The sequence below is a fragment of the Astyanax mexicanus genome, chromosome 24 (assembly GCF_023375975.1).
Source record: "Astyanax mexicanus isolate ESR-SI-001 chromosome 24, AstMex3_surface, whole genome shotgun sequence".
In the NCBI taxonomy this organism is placed as follows: Eukaryota; Metazoa; Chordata; class Actinopteri; order Characiformes; family Acestrorhamphidae; genus Astyanax; species Astyanax mexicanus.
Window position 1 is genome coordinate 31,316,214 of NC_064431.1, and position 22,633 is coordinate 31,338,846.

At 40.7% G+C, this 22,633-nt stretch overlaps 1 protein-coding gene across 7 annotated transcripts; it reads right to left on the minus strand.

The window, feature by feature from the left end:
* Positions 1–8: 8 nt before the first annotated feature.
* si:ch1073-335m2.2 (msx2-interacting protein) lies at positions 9–21,145 on the minus strand. 7 transcript variants are annotated; one of them, XM_049471999.1, is made up of 15 exons: positions 20,828–21,145; positions 18,094–18,414; positions 12,263–12,745; positions 11,580–11,740; positions 11,247–11,447; positions 11,002–11,159; positions 10,758–10,883; positions 10,481–10,594; positions 10,275–10,388; positions 10,072–10,172; positions 2,669–9,971; positions 2,478–2,570; positions 1,776–1,970; positions 1,535–1,693; positions 9–1,074 (listed from the first exon to the last, which is right to left on the minus strand). In XM_049471999.1, the coding sequence occupies exons 1-15, from the start codon at positions 20,908–20,910 to the stop codon at positions 943–945; spliced, it is 9,744 nt and encodes a 3,247-aa protein (XP_049327956.1). In that variant the 5' UTR covers positions 20,911–21,145; the 3' UTR covers positions 9–942. The 7 variants fall into 7 exon arrangements, with proteins under 7 accessions (XP_049327956.1, XP_049327957.1, XP_049327955.1 ...); XM_049472000.1 differs by having other exon boundaries at positions 11,008–11,159; positions 11,580–11,737; positions 12,263–12,748; XM_049471998.1 differs by having other exon boundaries at positions 11,580–11,737; positions 12,263–12,748.
* Positions 21,146–22,633: the final 1,488 nt, after the last annotated feature.

The following is a 22,633-nucleotide window of genomic DNA, read 5'->3' on the forward strand; positions in this document are numbered from 1 at the left end:
TGTGACTGTTATATTCAAGTTTTCTGGATTTTTTTTATTTGAGTAAGAAAAACTGAAGTGCCCGCAACAAACCCTCGCAAGAGCTGCCAGCCCAAAGTCTTTTAAAGTATTTACATCACAAATTTAAGTTCGGGTTTGTGTCGATGTTCTTCGCTCGTCTCTTTTTTTCCGAAGATGTCTGTGGTTAGTTCCATGGTTGAAAATAATAACAAGCAACTCTCCTGGGTTTAAGCCAACTTGCCAGGGTTTTAAATATTTAAAATATTTACAGTCCTGCAATCTGGTAACTCCAGAGTTCTGCAGCTGCGTGTCTGTCTGTGTGTTTCGAGCCGAAGACGGAGGAGGAGTCTGCTGTGATCTGCGTTTAGCAAAGTGAGCGACAAAGCAAGGCGGATGAGAAGATCCCCTGAAATGTACATTCCCAATGTTAATTCCTCTTCGGAAGGCGCACTGACCAATGAATGTGGTGCATGGTTACTTAAAAACCCATTAGTCTGTTACAATGATTTCTATCATCCACCTTTTAAAAAAAATAGAACTGAATCACTGAAGAATGAAGAAAAAAAAAGTAGCGTCCAGTTCGTCACCTTTTTTCTTCTTTTTTCCTTATTCTTCAAAACATCCTGATTTCCCAAAGAATTTCCATAAGCAAAAAATAAAAAAAATTACCAATAAATACAAATACAGCAGAAATGGTCAAATTAGCTTGTACGTAACCCGGAGTGAGTGGTGCTGCACACGGACAAATCCTTGAGCGATTCGGAGAGCCGGGAGGGTCACCAGAGGAAAGACGAACTGGAGTTGATATGTAAGATTCCAGACAAACAAAAACACAAATATCTCCAGAGTCCCTTCAGGCTGTAAATGCGAACGTCCGTGGAGGCGAAGTCAGAGGGGGAGGAGAGCTGATGTGAGTGGAGCTCAGTCTGAGGAAATGCAGATTCACACTGAGGTAATGACAATCATTAGATGAGGGGAGATACTGGAGATCTGGCTGAGGAGATCTGGAGCGAGTCGTGAAAGATGACTCTCCGAAAACTCGCATGGAGGAAAAATCTGCAACACGTAGGCAGGCTACAAGGAAAAGAGAGAGAAAAAAAGGAGAAAAGTTAGCAAGGTTACACTTATAATGCAAAACACTGAAGCCTGATGTGAAATAGACTGGCATTATCTTGACTTAATTTCAAGATGTGCATTTAATTCGTAAAGTTTGCAGTGACTTGTTTTACATGACAGGACCTCTGCATTCTACTAATGAAGTGTGGAGCTACTTTGAGTTAGATAATGGTGTAAAAATAGTGATTTCTATGCATGCACACTGCTATGCCCCTAGTACCAGCATTTTAAGCCTGTTGGGATAATCAGCTAAAAGTGCTGTATTTGGGAAAGCTGAGGGAGAATGGAGGTAAACTGTTAAAAAAAATCTCGTTATCATGTTTCACTACAACCCAAGTCCATTTCCCACTGTATTTCTCCTTTAATGCCCATTTTGCAATTAATGAGTTAGTCCAATATTATTTTAATAAGAATATACCTGATTTGATCCAGGATTGGGCACATTGATGATGCCTGCAGCCAGCTTGGCCTTTAAATAATTGATGAAGGCCGATTTAAGGGCTTGCGTCTGGTTTACGACATCTTCCTGATCTCGACCACAGGGCATGGCCAGTAGGAGGCAGAAGTCGCTCTCACCCTTAGAAAAGAAAAACAAATAAATTGTTTCTGTGCCCATTTTCAAAACACTATAATTAAGTCTTAATTAATTCTGAACTTACAGTCATTCTGCGAGCCACTCCCTCGAGCTGCGGCGTCTCTAACCTCATTCTCTGAACAATACGGAGGTGAGCACCAGTCTCCGGCACAGGAAGCGATCGAAGGCCAAGAGACTTGTTCCCACACACAAAATGCAACTGGACAGCTGCGGTGTCATTCTTCAATGCCAGCAGGCCTTGCCACACAATTGGGTATTTCTGTTTTGAATATGGAGAAAAAAAAAAATACAAATATTGAGTAACAAATAAAAATAGTATGTATTATTCAACTTCCTTGAGACTTTTCAGCTCTATATATCAACAAATATTTTAAGATCTCATATCAATATAATGCAAAATATTAGTAGTATTGTTTTGATTGTATTGACACCTTTATTAAAATATAGGCTTCTAAACTCTAAGACTCGCCACACTATTAGACTTACTAAAGTTACTGCTTTATTACTCCACATGGTGGCGCTATAATCAAATGAATAGGGTAAATAAACATGCGGTGAAGAACATTGGCTGTTAAATTCTGTGAAACTGACACCAATAAATCTATAATTCCTAGTATTTGCTTACTTAGGACTATTTTATCCTCCTTAGTAGCACAGATACTGTAAAGTATCGTAGAGAACTGTCCTCCAATATATAGTGAATATTCCACAGATTCTTCCAAGCCTTTTATTCCCCACCACACACACATTTGTGCAAGTAAATTACCGTCAGAAGCTGCACCATGTTGACTTGCTGGTGTCCAACATGCTCCAGTTTACCTTCAGTCTGTACCTGGCCGTGGTCAGTTTCTTGAATACCCTTCATAGGACAAAAACAAAACATCAGTAGAATTCAAATCTTAAATACCTAAATATTTTTAAAAGGAGTATTTTAGTACAGCACGGAGTTCAGCCTACCTGTGAAGGCGTGATATTATGAGGTGGTTGGGCAATCGCTAAAGGTGAGCTTTCAGGAAACTGCGAGTGGACAGTGCGTAGGTTGGTGTACATCGCAGAATACTCCGAAAAGGGTGGCACGGCTCCTGAGGGAATCACCTGTACCCGCTGAGGAGAAGCCATGGAAGGCACTGCGCCCCTAAGTCCCATCATCCCGTCTTTCCCAGGAGGTGGCGTGTTCCTCTTTAAATCAGACTGTTTCAATGGGTCTTTGTCAGCTACATTCTTTTGCAACAGGTGTGCCCGTGGAGAGAGCGAAGACGTAATGCTGGTGGGTGTTGAAGTTTGAGGGGCAGCCTCCGCAATATGTCCATGTTGAATCTCTGCAGCTGGACGCTCCCCCTGCTGATGGTGCATGAGCATTCGCATGTCTCTTGGCGACATGTTGAACCGGTCCAATGGCAATCCACTGTGAATCGGCCCACGGTATTCTGCTGGTATTGACTCTGGTTTCAGCTGTGCCGCTGGTGGTCTTCCAAGTGCTGGGTGAAACCGTCTTGCATCCTCCTCGCCACCTTCATGGCCTCTGGTATTGGCTGGGTTAACTTTGAGAACCATTTCTCTGTTGCCAACAGCTTGGGGAGATGTGGGGCGCTGTTGACCAGGGGGCCAGGCTGAGGCAAGGCTCTCAGAATGAATGCCGAAGTTCATAATTGATATTGGGGGTGTGTTAACTCGTACCTCTCCCTGAGAAAGGTGACCAATAGGAATGGTCTGACCTACACGGTGAGGTGACATTCTACCAAGATTGCCATGAGTGCTGTGAGGGGGCATGATCACAGACTGCTCAGAGTGGTGTACACTTGGGACATATTGAGACATAGTGGATAATCCTGTAGGCAATACCATAGAAACAGCTTTAGGAGACGATGAGCCAATAGGAGAAGGCACAAAGGGAGAATGGGGGTGTCCAGTTTTCCGTGGGGAGCGTGGTTCTTGTTTAGCCTGAATATGTGAAGGTGCTCTATCCGTAGGGGTTCCTGGTATGAATCCAACATGATTACCAGCTGGAGAGGGCAGGTGAGGGCTTATGGCAGGGCTTATTGTTGACACCCATGCAGGTTTCACACTATCCACATTGAGAGGTTCATTTCCTTCTCCTTTCTTGGGATGTTTCATCACCATACCGTATTCTGAGTGATGGAAACCCATTACTTGTGAAGGTGCAGATGTCTGCTGAAGCCTTTTCACAACTCCACTTTGAAGTGAAGCATACAGATCTAATTTATCTAATCCAGACTCTTGCTTAATAGAAGAGACATTAGGCTGTGACTTCATGGAATGACCACTGTCTGATGCAGGCAAGGAACCCTTAGGTGTAGCTGGCTGAGAGGGGCTGTAAAGGTCTTGCTTGAGCGGTGGCATTGACACCAACTGCTGAGATTCTATGTCTACGGCACTAGGAGGTGGAATCTGACTGATTTTGGCACTAATCCGCTGGCGTCCCTCAATTTTTTGTCCTGAGTGACTCAGCACTACCACTCCCTCTGAGGTATTTACCCTTAGTCCAGCAGTAGGGCCTGTACTCAGGGACGTGCTTTCGACTATGTAGCGACCTGCATTTCCACCTTCCTCTCCAACCGTTGGGCCGTGATGGGCATTGCTGTCATCCATGCTGGGCTGGTACATCTGCTTTGGAGGCTGTTTCTCAACAAAGGGTTTTCCCATTGGAATACTAAGCTTCTCCTCAGATTCAGGAGGATTGCAAACCCGACTGATGACTGACGTAGCATTAGAGGCAATGACAGAAATTACCGACTTCTCACTAAAGACTTGCTTTGTTTCTGGGGAAGGCAAAGATGCTGGTGGACGAACCACAGGTTGGGCTGAAATGGAAGTGTGCCTGCTCTCATGTGGTGTACCCTTGGGATCGTTTTCCCTTGCATGCATGCTTCCCAGCATTGGACTAATGTCCGTAATTGGAATACTTCTTGGCTTTGTAAGAATTTTACGCAAATCACTGGTGTTGGCATCATGTGGAGAGGGATCGGAGTGTAATTTTGGATTCTCTGTTTGAACTGAGGGTGTTAATGAAGGGGAGAGAACGACAGTCTCTTTGGGTTGATTCAATCGATCTGTGGGGGAGACTGGAAGTCTTTGCTGTGAAGGTTTGAGGCAAATACTTGTGGGAGACAGGGAGGGAGATGTACACTCATAAGGATTGGACAGAGGCTTGAGGGATGTTGGGCTTTTATTAGCTAACGGACCAGAGGGTTTTGGGAGATCAGCTTGTTCTTTAGGAGGAACCTCTGTTGCTTTAGGGACTTCAGGAACATTAGCTGTTAAGCTCAAATCCTGCTTGGATGAAGGTGTAATAACGACAGTAGTAGCTGGTGGCAAAGATTCTTTGACTGTTTGAACCTCAGGTATGGAGTCTAGTGGTTTCACAGAAGGCCTCTCTGCATCTAGCTCTTTGTTTGCTTCCTTCTTGTTGACATTGGCCTTCGGGCCTTTGGCTCTTTTCTGGGCTTTTCCTCTACCTTTGCCTTTTCTTGGGGTTCCTGTGGTAGAGGGCTCCTCCTGAACGGTACCAGAGTTACTCTCTGCAACTTTGCCCTCTGGGACTAAAGTCTGAATATCAGGGTCCGTATCCATGACTGGGTCTTGTGGCAGACCGCAAGACACATCTTCAGATGTGATTGAATCAATAGCAGCTGCAAGTTCAGTTTCACTAGCAGGATTTGCAGGTTTTTCTTCTTCTGTTTCATGAACCGGCTCCTCTGGAAGTTCAGATAAAGGGGGTTGGATCTCTGTTGGGCTTTTAAACTGAAGTGGAGTAGGATCTTCTGTAAGCTTAGCAATGTTCTCAACAGCTTGTTCAAGCTCCATCTGACGCGACAATAATGCTTCAGAAGTATCTTTGACCTTTCCACTGGTTACAGAATCTTCTTTAGTATCACCATCTTCTTCTTTAGTATTCATTTCGTTCTTTGCCAATTTAGGTTCCAGTGGCAGGTCTTTGGGGGAAGTAACTGGCACAATCTTTTTAGAAGATGCTTCATGCCCAGATTCATTCTCGCCTGTTTGAAGTCTTACAGTTACTTCTGTCACATCAAGGCTGATTCTAAGGTTTTTGAGGCCGAGAGATTTATCTTCAGTTAGTAATTTTGAATCACGATTTAGTCGAGTTGCCTTAGTTTTTCCACTTTTTTCCAAAGAAGAGGGTTCTTGAATAGATTCAGGCTTTTCTTGGCTTTCAGGGCCTTTTTCCATTTGATTCACTTTCTCTTTTTCTTGCTTTGGTTCTGAACTAATTTGTGGTTTACGTTCTTCCTTTGAATCACTTTTACCGGAAGGATCACATTCATGCTGGTTTTTGCCGTCTGTGTCCATTTCAAAGGGCTCTATCTTTTGAGAATTAGTCTCAGATACTTTATCTATTTTGTCTCCTTTTTTTCCTTGTCCAGAAACAGAAGCAGTTTGATTTGCTTTGTGTCCATACTGAGAATGTTTTCCTTTGCCCGTTTTAGTGACTGTTTCGTTATTTCCAGGCTCATTTATATCCATCTCTTTTGTCTCAGTCATTTTTGTCCGCTCACTTTTTCCGGCTGGATGTTCCTCTCCTTGGCGTCGACTCTTAGGTGGACGACCCCGTCTTGAAATTACTGGTGCAGTAGGGTTGTCTGGTTCAGGTTGCTGCTGTTGCCCACTATCTTTGTCCGTACCACGTTTGCGTGCACTGCGTGGTGATTCAACATCTTTGCCAGTTTGTGGGGCAGATTCACCCTCAACTACAGTCGCATAAACAGAACGTACATTCCTGCGTCTTGCCCTTACAGGGGGTGCATTTTGTTCCACACTCTGCTCAGGTTCAGGACTATGGATGGGAGACTTCCCAGGCTTGTCTAAAGTTGCTTTAGATGACTCCCCTCTTGGAGAAGATGAACGCTTATGCCTCTCCTTATCAATGCGCTCACTCTTGCGAGTGCTTTGTTTATCTGGTGTGCTTGGTGAGATCAAAGGGGCTACGGGTGTCGGAGGTGAGGCCTTTGTTTTCTTATTTCTTGACCTTGGAGGAGGAGAGGTTGGTTCCTCTGCTATATGACTGTCAGCATTCTTGGCTTCAACCTCTTTAACTGGAGGTTCTGTTACTTTGGCTACAGGCTCTGGCTTTTCTAATTTGTCAGCTTCATCGATAGTCATAGGGGATGGAGAATTCTGTAACTCAATGGGCTTGGTTTGTGGCTCGGGTTCTGGTTCACAGCTCATTTGTGTGTCGTTGGTCTGCAGATCACTATTGGAGAGCTGCTCAGCATCTCTATCAGGAATTGTTTCCATTTCTTTAGTTGGGTTAACTTTCATCTCATTCACTGAAGGCTTTATCTCCTGGCATTCTGAGCCAACTGTCTCAGATGTTTCTTGAGGCGGTGGAAGAGTTGCAAAGACCTGTTCAGGCTGCTTTTCTTCTTCTTTTATAGGTAGATCAAGCTGCTTAGGTGAAGGAGTCTCAACATTAGCAGCCTCTTGTTTTGGTGACATCTCTTTAGTTGTCAAGACTGGTGGGGAAATTGGAGTTTCGTGGGCAGGGTTTACATTGATCGCTTGGACAGGACTTGTTTGCGGAGGCTGTACAGGGGTGATGGGTTTAATTTCAGTTTGCTGTATGATAGGTTCAGTAGTACTGCGTTGTTGGACTGGTTCCTCTTCCTCAGATTTACTGTTAATTTTTACATCTACAATTTCTTCCTTCTTTGACTCTTGCTGAGCCTGGTCCTTCAACTTCTGTTGCTGTAGCCTTGTTAATTCCATAAAGCGGTCATGGAAAAGAACCATTGGTTCTGAATCAGGTTGAACCTCAGTTTGGCCTTGCTGGGCAGGACAGCCATGTTCAGAATCTTCATGCTTTCGTTCAAGATGCTGGAGTCGCCTTGAGTCTTGCTCAAAGATCGAACTGTGCAGAAAGCGAGAAGCAAAAAGCTCTCGTCGTTCATGTTCTTCTGGCTTAGGATCTTCCTTTCTGTCATCGATTTTATCCTCAGATTCACTTCGAATTTTCTTCTTCTTCATGTACCACGAAGGTGTTGGTCGCGGTGTTGACTCTACCTTTTCTGTATCCTTTCTGCTACGGAAACTAGCAAAATGAGAGTCACCATCCAGGAAAGACCAATTGTCTTCCCTTGAGGAGGACAAAGATTTTGCACGTTCCAACAAAGCTTTAGTATCAGGAGTGATAGTTTGATCAAGAGCAAAGGAATAAAATCTATTTCTCTCCAGTGAGGTGGTAAGCTTAGATTCTGGTATTCTGTCCCCACGATGCCGTTCAGGGAAGGACATAGAGGTAGAGGGCATTGGAGAATTTGGTTTGTGTTCTCGATCTTCCTCAGAGTCTGAGCGAACCTCACCAGGCTCCAAATCAGGCCAAAGTCCATAATCCAAATACTTCCGATTTAAACGTCTTTTCTCTGAATTCCTTGAAAAGTCAGGAAACAAGTCATGTTTTAAACGACTCTCCCAGCGTCTTTGCTGTTCATCCAATAGTGGGGTGCTTTGCTTAGACACCTGAGATGCCTGCATCCGTTTAACTGGAAGGTCCAGGTCTGGGTGAGCATTATCCTCTGTCTTGGGAAGTTCTTTTGCTTCTTTAACATTAATTAGATGAACATCTGTATACTCTTCCTCTGCATGATGAGGGCCATGCTGAAACCTTGGAGAATGTGTGTTGTTCCATTCGGCGTCTTCACTTTTTGGACGAGATGTTCTGTATACACGTTCTCTCTTGGTAGTCATATCCATGTCAAAATGCTCTGGTTTCTTGGCCTTACTTGATGGAGAAGTATCTGTTACATCCTGAGGTGGCTTACCTACTTCATGCACCAGGCTACGGTGTTCAAAGTCTTCTGTTTCCAAACACTGAGTAGAATCTGTTTTTCCTGGTTTATCAGGCTCTTGCAGCTGCTGACGAAGTTTTCGGTTTTGCTCCATCTGCTTGCGATAACTCTGAGAAAGATCAATGTCCAGGTACTCGTCCCTAACTTTGTCCTTTTCCGGGGTTCCATCTTTGGAGAATCTTCTAGAAATACCTGGCTGAGATTTTGAGTCTAAAGACTCCAAGATAGGATCAGAATGCTCTGCTAGCCGTACAGATGAACTCTGAGACTCGCCTCTAGTACTAGGGTCCAACTCTTCCCTTTGACTAAAGTGAGAAGATATCCTTTCAGATTTGGACTTGTGTTCCCTCTTGTGTGCATCTTTTTCTACGATTTTTGCATCAATTTCTGTTTCCTTTGCAAGAGAAGAATTTGCTCCAAAGTCTGCAGACTGACTAACCCCAGCACTTTCATCTTCAAGACGACCTCTTTTCTGCCTTATGGCTTTGCAACTGGGGTCTCCAAAACGTCTTTTGCGTGCGGCAAGCCTGTCAGAATCCACAAGAGTCTCTTTTCCCTCATTTCCAAGGTCAGATTTTTGGTGCTTCTTTGATCTTCCTTTGCTATCCCGGTCCACTGACTCACTTTTACCTTGGTCAAGCCTTTCTCCTTTTTGTGGCTCAAGACGGGACAAAGGATCAGCAGGGGAGGGTTCATTTTCACCTTTGTGTCTCTGTCTTTCTGAGCCATCAGAGTCTGGGACCTTTATTTTTCCAGAGTTAGAATCCAAACTGGGCTCCCTGTCTGCTTCAGAACGAGGTATGCTAGGAGACTGCACTTTTCCCCTTCTTGACTTTATCTTCTCTCCCTTCTCTCGGTCAGTTTTCTCCTTTCTCCTGCTACGTTTGCTCTTCTCTGCCCCACTTACACGGTCTGCCTCAGCCTGCTGCTCCATTTCTCTCTCCAGACTCTCTGGCTTGAAATCCACAGGAGACTTTTCTGTTTTTTCAAACTGAGATTGAGGAGGCGATAAGGAGCTGCAGCTTCCACTTCTCTCAGACGAGTGCCTGAACACACGCCTCTCTGCATCTCTTGAAACACGTTCAGATGGTGACGGGGAAGCAGAAGGTGAAACAGGGCGGCGCTGATGGGACGGGCTCCATCTGCCACGGTCGGCTTCAAAACGTTCCCGTTCTCGCTCCCGTTCTCGCTGAATGTAGCTATACTTTCTGATGTCCTGTTCAAAAGGGTCCCGATAATCTCTGTATTCCCGAGGGTCTTCATGATAGCGTGGATCATAATGTTCACCCTGGTAATGCTCCAATTCTGTGTAACGTTCACGACTGCGAGCAGGGTATTCTCGTCGAGGGTCTTCAGTATAAATCCCAGGTGTCCGAACATTCTCATAGTAAGCTCTTTCTGCTGGAAATTCGTGATACGGAGGTCTTCGTTCCTCTCTGATAAATGAAAGGAGATAATAGATCAATCAAACACCTTGCCAACACTGAGATAGATATTATAACACTGTAATCTCACAGAACTTTGAGAAAAGTTTACCTTCTTTCTGCAGGGAGTTCATAAAAGTCACGAATATCCTGTCCTGACGCCTGCATAGAGCGATAGAATGCCATTTGGCTTTCCTGACTGGCAAAATCAACCTACACAAAAAGCAAATACCAAAACCATAAGAAATCACTGATATTTTCATTTACCGAAGCAACTAAAGCATGGTTACAAAATTTAGAAGACCCCAATACTACCTTAATTTTATTGCCTCCAATCTTCCATCCTTTGGTCTCTCTTACAGCAGCTTGAGCAAAATCTGTGTTGTTGTACAAGACAAGTGCCATTCCCTTCATTCTGTCAAACACAACCTGTAAAATTGATAATAGAACATTTAGTGAATAACATTTAATATATATCTAAATTTATGCAACCTTATATGCATCAGGATCAGCATTTTTACCTTGACCACATGTCCATAGCGACAGAAATGTCGTGTTAGATACTGCTCTGTGATGTTAGAGGACAGTCCATCTAACCATACGCAAGTTGTAGGCATACTTTTCCCAAAACCAAGCTGAAAAAAATATATATATACTGTGTCAACGAAATTATTAGGCAAATAGCACCATCTTTCCAACAAAAAATAAGCTTGTTAGAAAGTGCTATGTATCTTATATTGTATGATGTTTCCTTATCGTGGCAGTGATGCGTATCATGACACGATAAACGTAAAATACCTTAAGTCTGTTGGCTCCCAGGTACTCCCCATCCATTTTCTTGATGGCTTTACACACACTGGCAATATCGGAGTATTGCACAAAGGCATACTGAGGAATACCATTGACCCTTTTAATATCAATATCCTGAAAACAGAGAGGTATTATTTAAGAAGGCCTGCTTACAAAAAACAGTGGATTTTTCATCAAAAGCAGAAATGCAATGGAAAAAATGTATTTGAAGAATAAAAAAAACGATTAAAACCTTTACCACTATCTCGCCAAAGCGCTGAAATACATCAAGCAGCTGCTGGTAATTAGTTGTCTTCTCCAAATTTCCAATGAACAACGTTCGAGTAGCCTTTGGATGGAACTCATCTATCCGCCCATCCAAGGGACGAAACTCATTTTCGCTTTCTGTCTCTGTTAGAGATAAAACATACGTTAACAAAGCAGAAACAGCAATTAACTGTAGTCTACAGTAACCGCCCCGGCTCACAGAGTACTTACCAGGGCCGTTCCAAGCGGTCACCTCAATCAGCATACCAAAGAAGAGCTTTCCTTTAGATACACTAAGAGCTTTCTCCTGGTCCTCTTGTTGTCTGAAGAAGACTAATCCATAACGTTCCTCTGATGCACCATGTATCTGCACAGATGTCACTTTCCCATATTTCTTAAACTCGTGGAAAAGTCCATCTTTTAAGCTTGTGTCTAGAAACAACAGAGGAACATTTAAGACTAAGTTTCATTTACATTTAGAAACAACTAATGAAACCTTTAGTTAGGTAACCATGATACAACATAATTAGTAAACATAGTATTAGTACATTTATTACTTATTACCTGTGGATCGCACAGGAAGGTTCTGTACTCTGATGCCGAAGCTCCTACGAGGCTCCTCACAGTCCATAGACATTTGGGGGGGTGCAGGAGTAACATGAGTGGCTGCAGACTGAACAGAGCGTGCCCGAGAGCCCTCACTAGAACTGCTGTTTGAGTCACTGCTGCCAGAATTGGGAAAAAGAACAAAATCTCCTTAGAATAAAACAAACAAGGTGCAGCGAAACACAACAAAGGACTAATCTGAGAACACTTGTGAAATTGCGACGACCTGAAAAAAAAATGAGTTAATTTCTTGATGCATTTAGTCGGCAGACACTAGAGATTACTGTGTGGCCCACCACTTAGTTTTATATAAATGGTTGGATTTTTTTTGGATGTGGACAATTCTGAATAGATTACAAAAATCTATTTCAGACCTGACATAGAGCCTTTTTATATTTAACCTCCCAGTTAAACTCAGCACAGTACAATAGTCTCATTTGAGATGCAGCAAAACTGCCCCAAGAAAACGAAAAATACATAAAACAATACTTTACTGATTTTGAACCTAATCATAAAGTGCTTAGATATTCCCACCCCTAATAGCTGGAGAACTGCATTATGGACTTCCTCCATTCTATGACTTTTTTTAAAGCAACAGTAGTTCTTTTTTTAAAAAAAAATCCTTAAGATTTTAACTCTACCTGCCACTGCCGGTGCTGCCGGTGCTGCTGACTGAGTCCGAGCTAGATGATCGAGTTCGGGACCTTGAGCGCGGACCTCGGCCTGGAGAGGCTGCTGCTCTTTTGGGAGAGCTGGGGGCTTTGGGAGTCTGTCCGGTGGACCGCTGTGGAGAAGGATGTCGTGACTGAGAAGAGTGAGAAGACCGGCTGCGGCGATGGTGGTAAGTCCGATCGACGCGCCGCCCCCTGTCGTCGCGGTAAGGGTCCCTGCGTGTAGAGCTGGACAAGGTGAAGGGGTCGCGGATTCGGGATTCAAAATGAGGTTCTGGGGTCTCAAATCCCCCACTAATTGCACTAACTGCTGGGCTGGTGGCGACCCCAGAGGCAAACATGGTGCGGTCACGGTAATAGTCTGTGTTGTAGTGCCGCGGCCTATCGAAAGTGCCACTGCGTTCATGGTGTCCATAAGGACTGTGCTCGTACGTTCTGTCCCGACTGTCTGAGCTGCTGTAAGAATGAGAGAAAAGAGATGGAAAAGAAGAGAAATATTCAGAAATCAGCTCACATTGAAGTAAATCATAGATCCATGCAAACAAATACAATACTGTGTAAAAGTCTGACATTCCAGATTAGTTTAAAATGATTCATCCTGGCAGTAAATAGGTTTCTGGTATGAAAGCAACTAAGCAAGTAATTTAATTGTTACTACATTCTCAGTCCATTTTAGCAGCCCTATCCCCTACAGTCCATTGGTTTCTCTGCATACTTTGTTATCCTCCTTTCACCATGTTTTTCAATGATCAGAACTAACAAACTGGGCCTCCACAGACAGCCTGCTATTATTTGGGTGGTGGGATGTTCTCAGCACTATAGTGACAGTGATTGGCATGGTGGTGGCATGTTAATGTTCCTGTTGCACTGGAACAAGTAGATCAGATGTAGCAGTGCTGGTGGAGTTATTAAACCCTTCTAATCATGGGTGCACCCACAGTCATTTGATAAAAGACCTGAAGCTAGATGTAAAAGCCACTGTATCTCTGACCAAGAGAACAAAGAAAAGCAAGCTAAAAAAAAAAAAAAAAAAAGGAAACACTTACACAGAAACAGATTTTTTTATTTTGCTTGTGCTTGCGTGCGCACAGGGAGAACATCACTGCTTGACACAAAATAGTCCATCCACCAAATAAATCTGGGGTAGAGGATGGCCAACACAAACTGTTCAAAAGCTGATCTACAAGGAGATAATAGATAGGACTGTCTAATACAGTGGACACTGTTTAAAAACTCCAGCAGCACTGCTGTGCCTGATCCATTGTCCTAAAATTTTGCTTTTTTGTCATTAAGTTTGATCTATTTCATTGCAGATGCCAATATATCTCATCTTTTGTCTGTCGGATTTTTAGACAAACAATTAAGAGATAAGGTAATGAGGCAAATAAATGAAATAAAAACAGAATGAGGGGCTACATTCACAAATGCCATTTAAAATGGTTCCTAAGGTGCTGCTAGGTGTTTCTTGAGGTGTTTCTATGGTATCTGTGCTGGTTGCTATGGCGTTGCTAAGGAAATAACTGGTTGCTTAGAAAAAAAAGGTTTGAAAATGTTCTAACTAATTAATCGAGACAGCACATCTTTACATATAGAAGTTGCCAGAGGGAATCTCAGTAGAAAGGCTTGTGCTCTTGTGGGGCAGTGATTTACATATTTTACACTTTTTTCTTAGCTTAAATATACAGTGGCTATTTTTGCAACATGTTGTATATAAAATCTTCTGTAAGTGTAAAAAAAAAAAAAGAAAAAAGAAAAAGAAAACACACACCTGCCCTCATCATGTACCAAATGTATATAAACGAAAGCATATTTATGTCCGTTTCATGTCTTTTTTTTTTTTTAATTACGTCAAAAAACAAGATTTAAATTTTCTGCAATATTGTCCAGCCCTAGTCTAAACCTTAAATCAATTTCCAATAATGTTTAACTAAATACAATCAATATTGCTATATAATAAATAGCTATAAAGCTTTAAATGTAAAAATATATACATATTCTCATGCTGTCTACGACTTTTACACAGTATCAAAAGTTTCACTCCACTGTCTTTTAAGGGCCACTGATGCATCCAATACTCTGGAGTGTTCAGAAGCATAGCTGTTTCACACAGCAAAAACAAAAAGCTGTATAAATTTTCCCCTGCTGTGTGCGTTTGCTACCCAACATAATTTTTTTAATGTTCTATACCAATAAAGTTTCTTAAGGCTGTAAATATAATTTTTAGATTTGTTAGATTTACATTTAACATGTTACAAAAGGAAAATATACACATAAAATGAGTTTGTCCAATCTGTTCAATTCAAAAAACAGGCTGGAATTTTGCTCTAAAAGGGACCGAAGTTATTATTTATGTTTGTTTCTTGTAGAGTATTTGTTTTTTTATTTTATTTAAATTAAACAAATGTGTAATTTCAAAAGACTAGATAGAATACACTGAAACATCACATGCCCAAAGTTGTTATACACAATTTAGGTATGAAAATCTACAATCCAATCAATCTTAAATATTGTTTCAAAGCTATATATAAAATAGCACAATACTTAATTCTACCGCAGATTGGAGAGTATGTTTGTAATTTATCTAACACCATATTATTCTGACAATGATCTGTAACTGTTTATATATAAAAAAAATCCAGCCTAATCAAATCTAAAACTAGGGGCGGGAGAATATATTGATATGGTAATTAATTGTACCGTAGCGATATGTGGCGTCACATCTGTATTTTTTTATTGAATTAATTCTAAACTTCAGTCATTCTAAACTTCCCCAAATCCGACTTACTAAATGTCATGAAATATCATAGAAATTAATCTTTTGTTATGTACAGTATCACAGACTTAAAAGTATTGTAATATAATTACTGTGGGCAGTGTATCGTGATATTGAATCCTGAGATGCCCAAAAAATCTAAAACTGCCAAAAAAAATTATTTGGTTTATTACTATTGAAGATTTTTTTTAAATCATGTCTAAATCCTGAACTCTGAGACTACATTTTGCTGTGTTGTCGGTTTGGCAGCTGAAACTGACAGAACATCCAGCTCTTTCTGAAAGCCTATCACTTCACATTAATCACTACTAAAGCCAAGACTTCAATAAGTGCTGCACGGAACATACTTACAAATACGTTTCGCCCAGCCTTTCAAAAAAAACATCTAGTCATTGCTCATTTCTAAAACTGTCCATACAAATAGTATTCACATACTGTCCTATACAGTAATGTTACATGCTACAATAACTGAATCCACTAAATACTGTACAAATACTTATTTTATTTAAGCCTAGTCACTTTAAATCAGCCTAGATACTAGTTTAACTGTTTACAGCCCAGTACAATATGAGTGAACAAGTTTTTAAACTTATGTTTTGCTTAGAGAAACGTATTTTCAGCTTTATGGAGAAATCCTTCTTCACCACACATATATTGGTAAATATAAGTAAACTAAAATATATCTCCTTCTGTGTGAGAGAAATGGTGGCGTGTTCATGGTGACATTTTTTGCTGTAGTATCGAACTTGATAAACAATCATTTGGATTTTTAGTGATAACTATAATGACTATCAAATGGCTGGTATAACACTCTTACTCTACAGCAATAAACAATCAAAATTATAGTGAACCTGTAATAATAAATAATTATACAAAATTAGTATAATTAACAGTATAACTTATAGTTTATTTTGTATTGTAGCTCTGCAAATTTGCAGGCATATTTTGTTTCTTCTTTAGACTATAGACATTATATAACTGTTATATAACAGTACCATAAAAATATCATAAAAATACCTTCAAGTGTTATGTTTTATATCTGCGAATAGAATGTTCACAATACCTTATTGTGAAAAAAACTAAAAGACAAGAAAATAAATCTAGGAATAGCAAGAATTGACATTCAGAAGGACAAAAGCAGGGATAAGACAGAGAAAGTGAAACACAGAAAGAAAGAAAAAAGAAAGAAAAAGGGGTTAATAAGCCAAACTACCAGCTCAGAAAGAACGTGAGTCTTTCTGTCTAAAGATTGAGTTTATATTTCTAAAAGCTCAAAGGTTAGTGGAAAAAAAGAGGAAAGAGACAAGGTGCATATCTGGGTTAGATAAAGAAAGCGCAAAAAGGAGTACAAGGCAGGGCAATACCAACCTTTTCAGAGAAGCAAATGAACCTACATATTCCGAATACAATATTGGCGGGCAAATGTGTGAGCCAAAAGATACTGGGGCGAAAAAAGTGGCATTTTCAGCAACATCACGATAAAAATATCCTTCGAGACGTTCAAGAGAGTATCCAAAACTGTTATTCATGGAGAATTTAGAAGAGAGTTCTTGAAAGTTGGCAAAAATATATTCCTAACTCATTTTACTACATCTTAAAAAAATATCCTTTTCTTCATAGTCACCTAATAGGACAGGAAAAAATATAAAAGTAAAATATAAAAATCCTTCCATAGGGCACTGAAATACATCCATTTTTACAGGTACTGAGGAGTAATCCCAACATCAGTTTCAGGGCAGGACACGAAGGAAAAAAACTTGCTTCACGTTCAGCTTCTTAAACTGACAAAAACAGGATTGTTTTTAAAAATGTAATCCCAGTCTGTGGTAGCAGCACACTCCCATCAAATGGTACACGTTAATCAGACTTTGGGATATTCCGTCAACCTGGTTTGTGAAATACCTTCCATAAAATCTGGAGATACTGTTGCTTATAGTCCAGTTTAAATTGACTGACAGGTACATCCACATTAGGGCTTGTTAATCCAGCAGCTTTGGCTTGCACTCGTATATCCCAAAATACTGTTAGATCCAACAGAAATGTTCTTCGTCTATCCAACTGAGAGGTCTTCTACTCTTCTGTCTTTGACTTCTCTTGGTAGGCTCCAAAATGATCCGACGTTTTCCCCTTTTGTCATCTTCTCCCCTTTTGTCCCAATTCTCGTCTTTAGTTTCCAGCCTGACCACGATTAGTGGTTGAAGGTGATGGGGAAATGAGGAGGCCCTGACGATTCGTTGGAGCAAACAAATACTCCACATTGACCCTGGAACAGCAAATCTCACCTTTTACAAGGAATGAGTTGACTTTACTTAAATCCAATGCCCTTTTCAAAAACTGATGGTTAGATTTGTCCTAAATCCATTGGTGTGGTAAACATCCAGGGTTGGCACAGCACCATGAAAGACAGAGTTAGCACAATGACCAGATGGAAGATGGAAAACAAACTGAGCAAGGGGAAAAAAATCTGATTCTTGAGCAGATTTGAATGAAACTAGATTCATGTAGTGAAAAAAAAAGGAAAACAAAATAAAAACAAACAAAAAACCCAAACACATCACGCACGTACGTAATAAATCCGTCAATGGCATGGCAAATACTTCCAGACAGGTGATCCAAGGAAGTGCAGGTAATATCCGGCACTCGCGAAGGAGGGGAAAATGCCTAATATCCAAAACTCACCAGATACGTCCCCGCGATCATAATATCCAAACTCACCAGGATATTTTCCACAGGGGTAATATCCAGCTTGGAGGAAACACATGGCTCACACAGTAATCCCAAATACTGAAATCATCTCACCTTATATCCACACATTCTTAAATTGACAAGAGAGATAAGGGTTAATAATTCCATGAGCGTGAAGTCGAGCCTCAGAGAATGAAGAAGGGAGATCCCTAGATTACGCGTCATATCATTCTCTTTTGATTTTAACCCCCGAAAACCTTACCACCCATTGACAGTGGGGAAAAATGCTTTAATTTGACACCATAGTCCCCCTGCTGCTCAGAGGGAGACTGTGTCCACTTACCCGTCTAATCTGCGTTCATAGCGTCCCTCTCTGGTGTGGAGAGACACCGGGGGTCCGTACACAGGCCCCACGGTACCCCTCGAGAATCCTGCAACCTCCCTCCCATGACTGCTAGAGGGGGAGCTGTCGTCCAGTCCCCGCACAGCACTGGGGACCGAGCCAGGTTCATTGTAATCAGTGCGAAGGTCTCTGTCTCCCATTTTGTTGACTGCATTGTGAGCCTTCTGAGCACTTTTGATGTCGACGAAATCCACAAAGGCTGCGACACCGCCCTCCGAACCCCTCTTGCGGAGGACTTTGACACTCTCCACCCGGCCATACCTAGGGGCGAACATAGAGAGAGGAAGTGAGATCGCTTGCACAGTAAAAATATACAATCACAGTGACAACTATTGGCAACACTAATTATATATATCTCAGAATTGCCCATTTAGTTGTATTCATTTAAACATGTACAAGGACAAATAAATTGTATAGAACAGCACTGCTCAGATTTTAATTGCAATTTAAACCCAAAATCCCACATCCTAAAGCTGGCATTTCTAGCCCCTCATCCATGTATACATAACCATTCAAGCTATTGTGCTATCCTAAACTGCCAAAAAAGCATGTTTTGTATTAGTTTCTGCTTGTTATTAAATGTACTGTACATCATGAGTTTTATCTGTATATTAACAAGATGGTATTTACTTGATTTATTTAATCATCTCTTCCCTGCCTAAATGAAGAACAAATAACTATTATTATATCAGTGAGGCTCAAAGTTCTCATCATTGGATCCCACTCAAACTCAAAAATCAATGGCTGTACTACTGCTCCCGCTGAGTTATTCAAAGCCTCCTGTTTCTAAATAAAACCAGTAAGATTTGATTGTTATCTATTTATATTTATTAAAGCCACGGGAGGGTGTTGTCTGAAGCATGGCGGACCTTCCAAAACATTAAGAAAGGAACATCCTTTTCAATAAATATTTGATATTAAACTGCCTTTTCCTCCATATTGTCCAAGCATTTTCCAACCAATACTTTTTCAAATAAATAGCTAGCTATATTTATTCAGTAAATACATAGTCGATTTGACTAAATTTTATGGTATTGTGATGAATTTTACTTTTCATATCAACAAAGTTGAGGATTTGTAACAGTAAATTTCGTTGCAGAGAGCATGAAAAAAATCCTGTTTAATTAATAAAGATGATGACACAAAAATCTATTAAAAATCAATGCCCTGTGCATGAACGAGTACTTAACAAGAAACGGCCACTGCAGATGCATTGTGTCTTTAAATATCGTGATATAGATTTTATTTTACGATATATTGCTCATTTCTATCAGTTTGTGATTACCTACAGCATTTTATGCTGTACATATAGATATTCAGAATCTTATCGACCCATAACCTACAAGAGCCCAGAAACATTCAAATACGTATAGCAAATTTTTAATTGAATTAGATAAGTTACATTTAATGAACAGCCTGTTCGTGTTTTTTTCCTTACTGTAAGCAGATAATGTAATGTAATTAATGTCAACAAAAAAATATTATCGTAAGGGGAACAATGCAATTTATGAAATCTATAGCTAAAGCTTTTCCTTTATAATAAGCCATAAAGTACAGTCTGTAGAACATTAGTAAGGGCAAACATATCTGTAGGAATATACTAACGTCTGGCCTTTAAGGAATTTTACACAGATTTCAAAATGTCTGGGACACATTTGTCACAACTTGCCCTTTTTTGACTTAAGAAATATTGAAAATTTGTCCAGACCTGCTTTCTTAGCTACAATATCGTACAGTAGCTAACCTAGAGTTGGTGTTAAGATGTAATAGGTAGTTATCTAGCCTACAATCTAAACGTTTGAGCAATTTATCTAAACTTATGATTTATTTTTTGTAAAGTTGTTAGGTAGCTACCTAACGTTATATATTTAGAAAGTGGAGGTAGACTTAGACTTGGCTAAAATTGCAATTATTTTTAGCTAGAAAATGTGATTAGAATCACCAAACTGACTTAAATTGCATTGGTATTAGATTACAAAATGTTTAAAGCTGTATATCTTGTGATTTAATCGAGAAAATACCGATTTAAAGTGACTAAATGCGCCAAAAACAGGCACTGGACGAATTTAAACGAATTTGTCCGGACCTCATATTAGCTCCTCGGCGCTAGCTAGCGCTAACTAAGCTAGGTTAGGTTAGCTAATTTCGCTCGCTGACCGAAAATAACTAATATAAGAGGTTTATTGGTTAGTTGAATATGTAAGTTTTGTGTTTAAATTATTAATTTAATATATGTGATGCGCTGGAGCAGTTAACATAAGATATTCACCTCAGAAAAGCGGGAAACTACGTGAGGTAAAATGTTAAAATTAGCTTAGCATGCTAAGCGCCAGCTAGCGCTGGTTTGTTAACGCTAGCTTAGCGAGGACAGTTTTGAGAGAGTTAAACCGATTTAACACGAATTGTAACGATCCTAAAGTATATTTTAAATATGTAACATTACGTTAAGCTATAAAACAGTGTTAAATGTGAGGTGAGGGGCGATTTTTAAGGGCTTTTGGTGGATTTTTCAGCGCGGGCTGAAGCTGCTCCCAAACGTTTGGGAGGCCATCTTGAGGAAGCCTGGCATTAGCTTAGCATAGTTTAGCATTAGCTTAGCATAGTTTAGCTTAGCATCGCCGCAGCCTCGTCGAAGCAGCAGCAGCAGCAGAGGGAAAAAAACTCGGAAACTCACCGTTTAAAATGCTCCACGATTTTCTCCTCTCGAACATGTTCGGGTAAATTTCCCACCCAGAGGTGTCTGGTTTCCCGAACCATCCTGCGCGCGCCGTTCCCCGTTCATGCACATAAGCTCCCGCACGGCTTTAATTCTCAAAAAAACAAAAAAAATCCGGACCGTTGGAGGCTAAAATCCGCCCTCGGTCGGTCGGGTAAAATCGCAGGTTCCTGGTTGGTGTGTGTGTGTGTGTGTCTGAAATGCAGGCGTGTGAACTCGACTCGACTCGACTGACTGGCCGGGAGCGCGCAGGCGTGTGAACTCCACTAACCGGGAGCGCGCAAAGCGTGTGAACCCGACTGAGAGGGGAGCGCGAGCTGCGCGCCCACGAGAACCCTGCGCGCTCTCGATGCAAAGTACTGGACTGTACTTAAAAAAAAAAAAAAGAAGAATATAATCAAGAGGAAGATGGATGATCACAAGCAATTAAATCAAACTGAACTGCCTGAATTTTTGCACCAGGAGTAAAGCAGCATAAAGTTAGCCAAAAGCAGTGTGTAAGACTGGTGGAGGAGAACATGATGCCAATATGCATGAAAACTGTGATTAAAAACCAACCAGGGTTATTCCACCAAATATTGATTTCTGAATCTTTGTATCTTTTTTGTTTTTTCAGCCATTTCTCACTTTCCTACTTACTTAGTTGTGTAGTACCAACCCTACCTCTTCACAACTTTACAACTGATGCTCTCAAACACATTAAGAGACAAGAAATTAAAGTAATTAAATCTTGACAAGGCACAGCTGTTGACTGAATGCCAATTCATGAAACTACCTCATAAAGCTGAGCATGAAAATGCCAAGATGTGCAAAGCTGTCCTCTAAGCAAGAGGTGCTACTTTAAAAAAAATCTAATATAAAACATATTCTGGTTTGTCTAACACTTTTTTGATTACTAATTAATTCCCTTTTTTACTTTTTATAGTTTAGTATAAATCTGCTATGTTGAACATTTTCTTCTAGGGTTACCACACCGATCATGTCAGAAACTTGTAAATAAAACTTCATCAGAGAGTTGCGTGTGTGAACAGTTTAAAAAAAAAAAAAACTCTGCTCCTGGTTTTGCTTTAAAAAAGTGTGTGTTTAATTGACAGTACGGTCCAAATCTTATTTAATTTGCTGTAAACACTTTTGTGTTGTGTATACCCTTCTGTGGTAGCATTAGATTAGCTGTTAAGCTTTGGATAACAGTGACTTAACAGAAATGCTGATTTTATTGTTATAAGCTACAATAATTCAGCTTAAAATAGCTAATAAACCAGCCAGTACACAACATCTCAATAGACTGCCTGTGCTCGTGTCCTTGTGATTATTTATCGCATGGTAACTTGTCAAGGACGTTCTTCCCAAGAACATGAGTCCATTCTTTACATTCTTGCTGTTGAGAAACACCCCTAGAAATCTGATAGGTTGTCCTCTGACTTTTGGCCTTCCTGCTCTACTGTCCAGCCCTCCTTCTCTTCATTTCTGACAGCTTCAACCCTCGACCCAAACGGTGCCCTCAGTTCTTATTCAAGAGACGTCAGCAACATATGCAGCTTTAGTGCATGAATCCTGAAGAGCAGCAGGTTTAGAAGCGTTTAAATGGGACAGACTTATTGGTGTTTGTTGTATTGGAGTGCAACAATTGATGTCACATTTTATGATTAATAATAGGCATTTTATTAAGGACACTGATCTCTAAATAAAAATATTAACACCTACATTTTACACAGCTTGGGCAGAACCCACATGTTTAGATTGGTCATAGCTGCTGTTAAGGGA

What these genes read in the sequence shown, in the direction of transcription:
- si:ch1073-335m2.2 (XM_049471997.1), bottom strand. Translation starts at nt 20,910, where the DNA reads ATGGTTCGGGAAACCAGACACCTCTGGGTGGGAAATTTACCCGAACAT. An exon ending in GCTATGGACATGTGGTCAAG is followed by an intron (nt 10,389 to 10,480) that starts GTAAAAATGCTG and finishes TCAATTTTACAG; the next exon opens with GTTGTGTTTGACAGAATGAA. An exon ending in ATAATATCACGCCTTCACAG is followed by an intron (nt 2,571 to 2,668) that starts GTAGGCTGAACT and finishes TGTCCTATGAAG; the next exon opens with GGTATTCAAGAAACTGACCA.